The sequence below is a fragment of the Hippocampus guttulatus genome, chromosome 13, assembly GCF_054856545.1.
Source record: "Hippocampus guttulatus isolate MCC_2025c chromosome 13, RoL_Hgut_1.0, whole genome shotgun sequence".
NCBI lineage: Eukaryota > Metazoa > Chordata > Actinopteri > Syngnathiformes > Syngnathidae > Hippocampus > Hippocampus guttulatus.
The window spans coordinates 2,723,262-2,733,286 of record NC_141273.1 but is presented as its reverse complement, the minus strand read 5'-3'; the positions used below and the strand labels follow the sequence as shown (position 1 = coordinate 2,733,286).

Sequence of the window (10,025 nt, the reverse complement as noted above, 5' to 3'; positions counted from 1 at the left end):
TCAGTGACAGGGTGGAATCCCCGTACCTCCTAACCCACTTCAGGAGATCCTAAAATTGGCATGTGTGTACAACCATTAACATTATATCATCAAAGGGAGCAGGTAATTTTCAACGCATTAAATTGATCAATAATTCGTATTAACCGTTGCTATGTATTTTGTGGGGGGGGGGGGGGGACGTTTTGTGTAGTATATCTCGGTCAGGGGTGCCCATTACGCCGATCGCGATCGGCCGGTAGATCGCGGACTCGTCCCAAGTCGATCGCGAGGGCCGTAGAGGAGAAAAAAAAACAACCATTTGTGTGTCTTTGTGCATGTTAGTAATATATTTTTGTGTTAATGGACACTGCACCCTAATCATCCGTTCAGTCTCATTTTTACAAAAAGTATTTAAAAAGTAAAAGAAAAAATAAAGCAGATAAATCTTTAACCAACGGTGGCGCGTGACCTGCGTCAACCGGAAATTGTTAGTGCTCAGCAGTCTGCAATTGCAGCTTGTGATCAGAGCTGTTGCGCTTTGTTTTTTCGTTATCATTATTCTCATTCAGAGTTTGTTTCGTGTACAATTCACCGAGGGCATGGGCAAAGAATAGGAATCTAGAGGGCCGAGGCAAGCACTTTAAAACTGTACGTGTGAGCTACGATAGTAAACAGGCTGCTAAAGACCGTAGCATGCTTCTGTGTCAGGCTGTTGCTCATTATGGTGTACGTGCGTATGTGCGTGCGTGTAAGCATACGCGGTAACGGTTCGATCGCGGGAGGTTGGTTGATTGAAAAGTCGATCTTCGGTCCAAAAAGTTTGGGCACCCCTGATCTAGGTCTTGCGATGTATGGAATTTAGCTCATCTCATTTGTGGATATTTTACGATATTTCTCGGGCTGTTCTCTCTTCAGCTTCACACCTGTTAAGGTTCCGGACCAGTCCAGAACAAGAGCGAATCACACAAATGCAAACCAAGAAAAGATCGGATATTTAAAAAAATGGTTTATTTATCAAATAAGGTCACAAGATCGACAACATGTCAACATACAACGCTGGTAACAAACTAATCAGGATAAGAACGAGTTGAACCAAAAGCGCATGCAAACGGTAAAGGACAAACGGTATACAGTACTGTACTGTACTTACACTCTTCCGCTTCTGGAAAAATCTCATCCCCGACCTTACCATTAAAAATATTTTTATTACCTTAAGTGTCCAGTAGAGGTCAGCATGGAACCATCTTAAACTACAGCAATGAAAACCATACAGTACTTATACAAAAATAAGGTTTCAGCGAACATCAAATCAATACGTACATCAACGTGTGAGGTTTTTTTTTCGTCTTGGAGCAGATGTGTTACAAAATACAACACGATGACATCTGTCCCCTCAATGCCATGCAGGGCACATTTGGGTTCTTTTAAAATGAATTACTTTTATTATATTAACACATTTCAATGTTTAGACACTAGTAACTTGAGTCCTTTGGCATTTAAATGATCAACAACCATTTTGACATTAAACCATCCTATTAATGATTTTAAATACAGTATGTTCACAATTCCAAGATTAATTCATATTTAACATTCCCAGAGTGATAAATTGACTTGTATTTTTTTGACATTCTGAGAGTACCAGTTGTGCAAACTATTATTCTTGCAAACAGAGGCACTTTTTCATTGTTTCTATAAAAAAAAGGGTGGAATATCAATGGGTCCTTACTCAGATTCATATTTTGTTGATTAATTCATCATTTTATTTCTTTAATGACTCTTGAGACACTGTGCTATGCTAATCCTGGAATCCTAATTTAAAATGTAGGCGGCAATAACAATCCTCCTCACCTATATGTATCTTTCCATATAGTTATAAGGGACGAATTCAAGGAAGACGACTTGTCTTCCTTGAATTCTGTGAGCTGACTAAATTTTGCACCTCCAGTTGGTGCCTGCCCTTCCTCCTCCTTGTCCTGGATTGGGCTTCACATCGTCCACGCCCCATGGACAATATCATATAAAAAAGCTACAATCAACTTTAGTTGGAGAGTGAAGGTTAAGCAGTCGGCAACATGATGTCATTAGTTTGGGGATTGGTCTGTATCGTTGGCATTCTGATCCCGGCAAGTCTGGGATCGCAGTTAGGGCCACACCGCCAGCAGAGCCGTTTAGCCAGTCATTCCTTCCCAAAGGTATCACCACAGGTGTCCCCAAGGGCCCATGCCAGCTTTGAGGACGTCAGATCAACTGAACAAGCCTCTGATGAAGCACGAAGCTCTGAAATTTCCCAAGAGGTCCGAAAGACAGGCCAGAGCATTTTGAGTTTGCCGCAGCAGGATGCACGCAACATGTACTTACCACAGGGAGGACGGAACCTCATCTCAGCAAGTACGTTTTAATTTTTCAATGTTTTCCATAGTTGCTGCTTAGCGTGTTGCACCAGCGTTGCTTTTAATGGTACCGATAGATTTGTTTCGTTGTACAATTTGGCACCAAGTAGCCTCCAGTACACTTTTTTTTTCTGTCTAACAATGTGCCGCTTCACATGAATTTTATTTTTGCCAGTGATCTTGAACTACATATTTGAACAGTTAGTTGTCTATCAGTTAAGGTTGCACATGATAGGAATATTCACCTCCGATTTTTTTTTCCTGGAGAGAAGGTATTTTATCCGTCAAATATCTAATCAAATATTTGATTCATCTGTTATAGATGAATCATGACAATTTTGGCAGCAGTTGCAGAGCACTTTCTAAACACAACAACAATGACATAAATAGCTTTTCTCTTCCTCCTTTTTGTGATGTACTATACTGTATATACAATATGCAGTGTTTTATGATGCTCACAAAAAAGTTGACCGCACTGTTCTTTTGCACCATCTTTCTTCATTGCTTGAGTTAAACCAGCTCCTCTAACACTCCTTCCTCTATATCCTTTTCCCTCTTTGAAAAGCTGGTGGCACTAATTCCAGGTTTTATCGCTCTCAGCCCTCACATCACCAGCCGCTTTCACAGCTGCAACACAAAGCAGCAAAGCATGCTTCTCAGCCGTTTGCTCAACATCCCAATTCTCCTGTATCCACCAGAATTACCACAGGTACTGAAACACACCGGTAAAAGGCACACTTGAAGTTGCTGTTAGATTGTTTGCCCTATTGTGCATTGACTTCTGAAGCTTTCTTTTGAGAAATAATCTGCATCTTTGCAAAAAAGAATGTTTTGGCTTTAAAGGCTTCTGTCACCGCCAACACACACATTTGCTATCTTGACGGAGCAGCATTTTAATAAAATGTTGACAGCACCATTCACATATAACCGAAATGAAAAATAGCATATGCCAGTCACATAAAACGTGCTTGTCATCTATATCAGGTTAGGCCTTGTGCCCACTTGCTCTACTTCGGAACTGCCACTGCATTAGAGGTGGTGTTGCTCTGTGCCCAGGTTTGATAACTATTTCTTATTCCTGATACTTTCTCAACATGTCTTTCTTCTTTTTTTTTTTTTTTTTCCAGTAACCTCATCAACAAACTGCAAGAATCGTCCAATAGATTTGGTTTTCATTGTCGACAGCTCCCGCAGCGTACGCCCTGCTGAGTTTGAAAAGGCCAAGGAGTTCCTGATAAACATGGTGGACACCCTGGAGATCGGCTCGGATGCCACCCGAGTGGGCCTTGTCAATTATGCCAGCACAGTGAAGATTGAGTTTTATTTGAACACCTATTTTGACAAGCAAGCTTTAAAGCAGGCATTGGCCCGTGTTGAGCCTCTCTCTTCCGGCACCATGACGGGCGTAGCCATTAAAGCCGCCATGGAGAAAGCTTTTATTGCGGAGGCAGGGGCTCGCCGCAGCTCCATGAACATTGCCAAAGTAGCCATCATAGTGACTGATGGGAGACCCCAGGACCAGGTAGAAGAGGTATCGGCAGCAGCTCGGGCATCCGGCATCGAAATCTATGCGGTGGGAGTAGACAGAGCAGATCTGATGTCCCTCCGCCTCATGGCCAGCCAGCCTCTAGAAGACCATGTCTTCTACGTGGAGACGTATGGGGTCATAGAGAAGCTCACTGGCAAATTTAGGGAAACCTTATGTGGTAAGGATGATCTGGAGAGTGTGGAGATTCCATTAAGTGGTTTGCGAATAGCACAAACTGGCAGGCAAGACGGTTATGGGATAAAATATGAAAATGACAATAGGACAAAGCACGGTACGTCAAATTGATCCCTCTTAATAAGCAACTGTGATTATTAATGGGCAGCGCCATATTGTACAGCCCTCCATTTAAAGCTCAATGGTCTTCTTCTTTGTTCATTTAAAAAGGGCAAGGTCAATCCAAGTTTCAGTTTGGATTGTCCTCCAAGAAAACGGACACACGTGGTATTGTACTTAAATGCAGTCAGCATTAAGTACGTACAATGACCCAAGTACTAACCATCCTCAAGAAGAAGACTTAAGCTTAGATCACTGGTTGATCTGGCAATTTCGAGAACTTTAAAGTGGTCCAAACCTAATATGATGCTGCCCTTTAGTTTTCACAGCGTATGCTGCTTTTGCAAAACTGAGCTGCCGATTTCGCAGCGTGCCATACGCCCTACTCATGCACCTTGATGTGCTAAGCTGTGCAGGAATTAAAAGTGGGCTGCTGCATTTTTAATCAGCCTTAGTGGCTAATCCTGCAAGGCCAAATCTGTGTTTACCTAAGGTTTTACTTGAAAACTAATCTTTTTATAAAATACCACAAATCATTGAAGTCTTGTTCCAAATTCCTTGCAGTTACTTTTAAACATGAAGTACATTAAAAAAATAAATAGAGAATGTGGCATCACCATTCAACTCATTCACTCCCAAAGACGTTTTTAAACTTCTTTTCAGACTTGGTCCAGAATTGGCTGGTACCGAATGAGTTAAGCTTAGATCCAAGTGTTTAGGATATGATGATATTTGTTGTGTTTTCTGATTGTTAATATTCATTCATGTCTAAAAATGTGATACATGGTGCCATAGATCCAGTTTTTCCAAACATCAATAATCAACTGAACATCAAGATCTGCAACAGGTGGACAGAGTTGTTCAGTCACGATTATTAAAAAAAAAACAAAAAAACATTTACAGTATGCATTTACATTTCACTAAACTTAACATTTATTAAATGGAATGTAATGGATGCTTCGACCGGCCTGCTTCTAAGCAGTGTAAACTCGTGTGAGTGCTGCTACGAATTGTGAAATAGGTGATTGGTGCGGGGTCAAAATGACCGGTTTAATCAACTTAAAATTGGCCAATGTACTCACATAAGAAAAGAGATCAAAATGTCAGAGACCCAAATTCTCATTGCAAAGTGTAGCAGCACTCAAACTTGGTTGCTCATGCAACGCGTTCAGCTCCCTTTGTGGTAAAAGCATTCGCTTGAAGGGTTTGCATAGTTTTGCATGGCATGCGGGAATGGTAGGGGTTATGTCAAATTTGACATGAACTATCTGTTGCACATCTTCTCATTCACGGCGGAGATGGTGATGAAATGACAAAATAAAAGCATCGCCATTTTGCATGACTAAACAATCATTACTCACGAGTGACTAATTGAAAACAAATACTAATTACACGTGAGTGTGAAATCAAGTAGACTTAAGCAAATCAGATATTTTCTTTCAGGAGTGGATGCATGTGCTCGCGGGCATAACTGCCAGCACATCTGTGTCAACAATGGTAACTCTTACAACTGTCAGTGTTGGGCTGGCTATGTCTTGAATGCAGACAAGAGGACATGTTCACGTAAGACTTTTCATTTTTTTTGTTCATGCCTTTGCTAAACTGCGCCTTCGTCTTGATTCAAACCGAGTGACGGCTCACAATGTGACACCATCTCTTTTCAGGTCAAGACGCATGCGCCCGGGGACATGACTGTCAACATATTTGCGTTAACAGTGGCGACTCTTACGTCTGCAAATGTGGAATGGGATACGTCCTGAACGCAGACCAGAAAACATGCTCACGTAAGTACTTACATTTACAAGTACAGTACATTTTCTTTCTTTCGATTTTGTATGGGCTTTATGGCCAAATATGGTGTCTCATATTTTCTGTTTGCCAGTGACGGTTTCTGGTCCGTGCAATACGTGTGGCCGCACCGGGCGGCATCTCTGACCCTCAACCCCAAATAAATGCAACATGGATTGGTTTTCTATCATGACATGCAAATCATTGGCGTTGGGGGAATTTGCCCAATATCTCTTTCCAGGTGCGGATCCGTGTGCTGCCGGACATGAATGCCAGCATATTTGTATTGACAATGGAGACTCTTACATCTGTAAATGTCATCCAGGATATGCATTGAATCAAGACAAAAGATCATGCTCACGTAAGGTTGCCTTCAAGTACATCATTAGTTTTGTTTTGTTTTCTCCATCCATCCATCCATTTCCCGATCCGCTTATCATCACAAGGGTCGCGGGGCGTGCTGGAGCCTATGCCAGCTGTCTTCGGGCAGTAGGCGGGGGGGGACACCCTGAACCGGTTGCCAGCCAACCGCAGGGCACACAAAGGCGAACAACCATCCGCGCTCACACTCACACCTCGGGACAATTTAGAGCAGGGGTGTCATTTTAGTCACGGGCCAATTTGGAGTTACGTCTTCCCTCGGAGGGCCATTATGACAGTGAAACCACAAAACTATTACTTGTACACAACAAATAGATAACTAGTTTTTAAATCAGTAAAGTCAATTATAATACTGTAGTTTGTTCAATTATTATTCAAGTGAGTGTAAACCAGGCAACAAATTTATTGCTAAATCTCAATGTTATTTATTGCACATGACAATTAGACATTTCGGTACAGATTTTAGCAAGTTGACACACGTGATTTTCTTTCACGGGCCACAGAAAATGGCCTGGCGGCCCAGATCTGTCCCCAGGGCCTTGAGTTTGACACATGTGATTTAGAGTGTTCAATCAGCCTGCCATGCATGTATTTTAAATGTGGGACGAAACCGGAGTACCCGGAGAAAACCCACGCAGGCCCTGGGAGAACATGCAAACTCCACACATCGAGGCCGGAGCTGGAATTGAACCCATTGACCTCTGCACTGTGAGGTCGATGCGCTAACCACTGATTTGAAATCCAATGGCAAACTGTCTATTTCGCTGTTGGAGTTCAGTGTCAGTGACACTGTTAGATTGCAATACAGTATATCTGTTCTCTTCAACTTTTTTTTTTTCCAGATTTAAAAATGAATGAATATTCACCAGGGCGGCCCGGTAGTCCAGTGCTTAGCGCGTCGGCTTCACAGTGCAGAGGTACCGGGTTCGATTCCAGCTCCGGCCTCCCTGTGTGGAGTTTGCATGTTCTCCCCGGGCCTGCGTGGGTTTTCTCCGGGTGCTCCGGTTTCCTCCCACATTCCAAAAACATGCATGGCAGGCTGATTGGACGCTCTAAATTGTCCCTAGGTGTGAGTGTGGGCGTGGATGGTTGTTCGTCTCTGTGTGCCCTGCGATTGGCTGGCAACTGATTCAGGGTGTCCACCGCCTACTGCCCGAAGACGGCTGGGATAGGCTCCAGCACCCCCCGCGACCCTAGTGAGGATCAAGCGGTTCGGAAAATGGATGGATGAATATTCACCAATGCAATATTGGTTGGAAATCACAAATAAAATTGACAATCAGCCATTTGTAAATCCTGCGCAAAGTGCTTATTTGTATCCCTCCGTTTACCCGAAAACTGTCACCGAGGTGCACGTTTATGTTGCAGGTTTAGTCACTGATGCATGTGCCAGAGGTAATGACTGTCAGCAAATCTGCGTCAACAATGGAAATTCCTACTACTGCAGATGTCAAGTCGGGTACATACTGAATGTGGATCAGAAAACGTGCTCACGTAAGAAACTGTGAACACCGTCACGTTTTTTTTTCTTCCCACTCGTAAAATGAGGATTTTACACTTCATATGGTTTCCTCAACTGAGCGCTTGAGTTCCTTTAAATGTTGGAGCATCTCATTCCAGGCGCGGATGCTTGCGCTCTTGGACACAACTGCCAGCATACTTGTGTCAACAGCGGAGATTCGTACATTTGCAAGTGTCGTGCGGGATATATTTTGAATGCAGATAAGAGAACGTGCTCACGTAAGAATGTTTTCTTTTTTAACATGCAGTACATACAAAACTCGCACTGATATCGATATCTGGTTAAATTTTGCAACATATTTAGCAAGCACAGCATTTGCTAAACCTGCACAGGTGGTGTATCAAAAAATGCCATGACAAATGCAATAAGCCTACCTGGTACAATCAAATAATATTATTTTTACAAGATGTTTATGACTTTTTGTACTTTGCAATGATGTAGAATGGCAATGCATCATATTGAGAGCTGTTTCGAATATTATGCTTCTGTTTTTAAGACCCGCATCAAGGGATTAATATTGGACAATTTGACAGTGTTTGTCTTTTTTTGCACTCTACAGTCATGAAGAAACGCACAGTTGCCTGAAGCCATGACTTCAATATCCAACGTCAAGCATACCATTAACGGTCATTTATGGACGATTTATCACTGCGCCATAAATGGTCACGAGAACTTTTTGTGGGGTGACCTCATTCAGTTTATCATTGAATGAAATGTTCTTTTTTTTTTTAACATATGTGATGAACTAGGTCTTTAATGATCTTAAATCGTTGTTATTAACACGTAGTGGCCATTCACACTTGACCGCGGCGTAGCTCTTGGTGTGCAAAATGGACGTGTTTTCAAACACATTTCCGAATCTAATGGATGACGATTTATGATTGTGTTTTACCAATTCAATCAATATGATTTTTAACACATGGAACAATTGTTGATAAACAACAGAGACAACACAGCTTTGACCGCTCATATAATTCGATTCTTCTTCTTACAGAGGAAACGAGAAGAGAAATAACGCAAGATGCCTGCAAGTGTGAAGCTCAGATACTGTTCCAGAAAAAAATGCAGTCAACCATTCAAGACTTGAGCAGAAGACATATCCTTTCCCCCTCTTATGACTCCAGCTGCATTCTAAATCCAAACTTGGAATTCGATTAAGTCATCACTTAGTTTTAACAATGATCTGCACTGATCAAACAGGAGCACTTTTCCTGTACAGTTTTTCTTGGTACTACTTTCTTAACTGTGAATCCACTCGATGACCTTTCAGACCGAGTGAACCAGATTGAAGACCAGCAGCAGTATTAGGGACAGTGATGATGTCACAAGACCAGCACAGAATTTGTATATTTTATCATTTTGGAACTTTCCCATGGAATTATTTTCAGTAATTAAAAAAAAAAAAGATGTCGGACACTAGTAGCACTTTGGTTTTATATTAAAACCCCTATATTTTCATTCCAAACATGTGTATGTATGTAATCATTCATTCATTGTACTGTATTCATTGCTTTCTATGCATGTATTTTCTCAGAGGTCCGCATCAATGAACATCAAACTGTTATCCTTTTAGCAACAAGATGATAGTTCTCATCCAGTGGATTACAGCAATACTATGCAGAGAAAAGATCATAGTAAAGTCGGATGCAGTTGGCCTACCTGTGGCTCAGTTACATACTACTTTAATGGTGCACTTCTTGTATCAGTTTGGAACTTTTTCATTAATTTCAGTCAAGACTTTTGTTTTATTTATGGTTGGTGTTGTTGTAAAACACAACAGACAAAGGTCAAACATTTATTGACAATCAGATCTGTTCAATTGTCCATGTGACCTATTCAAAGTGTGCTCACTTGTAAGTACGTACTGTATTTTCTGCTTCTCTCACATCCAATGGTTTGGTTGTGAACATGACAGGATTTTGTACTGATTCTGTGTAAACTGATGCCTTATATAAGAAATATTTTAATTACTGTTTCTTTTATAATGGACATGTTATTGGTGCTTGCTGAATAAATATTCTGAAATCATTTATTAAACGGATTTATTGTGCGTCTTTGACATCAATCCAGCATACATTTCGGAACAATTCATTCAGTGAGCAATCCAGCAGAGATACAGTACCGTAATTAATTTAATAACACT

At 41.4% G+C, this 10,025-nt stretch overlaps 1 protein-coding gene across 7 annotated transcripts; it reads left to right on the top strand.

Moving 5' to 3' along the window:
- The first annotated feature begins 2,039 nt into the window (after positions 1-2,039).
- LOC147195947 (uncharacterized) lies at positions 2,040-9,919 on the top strand. Of its 7 annotated transcripts, none has more exons than XR_015102718.1 (10): positions 2,040-2,367; positions 2,935-3,078; positions 3,497-4,189; positions 5,635-5,754; positions 5,856-5,975; positions 6,221-6,340; positions 7,729-7,854; positions 7,981-8,100; positions 8,442-8,560; positions 8,877-8,978. XR_015102718.1 is itself a non-coding variant. In XM_086128116.1 (10 exons), the coding sequence occupies exons 1-10, from the start codon at positions 2,052-2,054 to the stop codon at positions 9,188-9,190; spliced, it is 1,800 nt and encodes a 599-aa protein (XP_085984242.1). In that variant the 5' UTR covers positions 2,040-2,051; the 3' UTR covers positions 9,191-9,919. The 7 variants fall into 7 exon arrangements, 5 of the variants coding, with proteins under 5 accessions (XP_085984242.1, XP_085984240.1, XP_085984245.1 ...); XR_015102719.1 differs by having other exon boundaries at positions 8,442-8,544; positions 8,877-8,970; XM_086128116.1 differs by lacking the exon at positions 8,442-8,560 and adding an exon at positions 9,138-9,919 and having other exon boundaries at positions 3,497-4,075.
- Positions 9,920-10,025: the final 106 nt, after the last annotated feature.

Excerpts from the sequence above, each read along its gene's own strand:
- LOC147195947 (XM_086128114.1), top strand. The coding sequence starts at position 2,052 with ATGATGTCATTAGTTTGGGGATTGGTCTGTATCGTTGGCATTCTGATC. Across the intron at positions 7,855-7,980 it reads GGATCAGAAAACGTGCTCAC|GCGCGGATGCTTGCGCTCTT; the intron begins GTAAGAAACTGT and ends ATCTCATTCCAG. Across the intron at positions 8,101-8,876 it reads AGATAAGAGAACGTGCTCAC|AGGAAACGAGAAGAGAAATA; the intron begins GTAAGAATGTTT and ends TTCTTCTTACAG.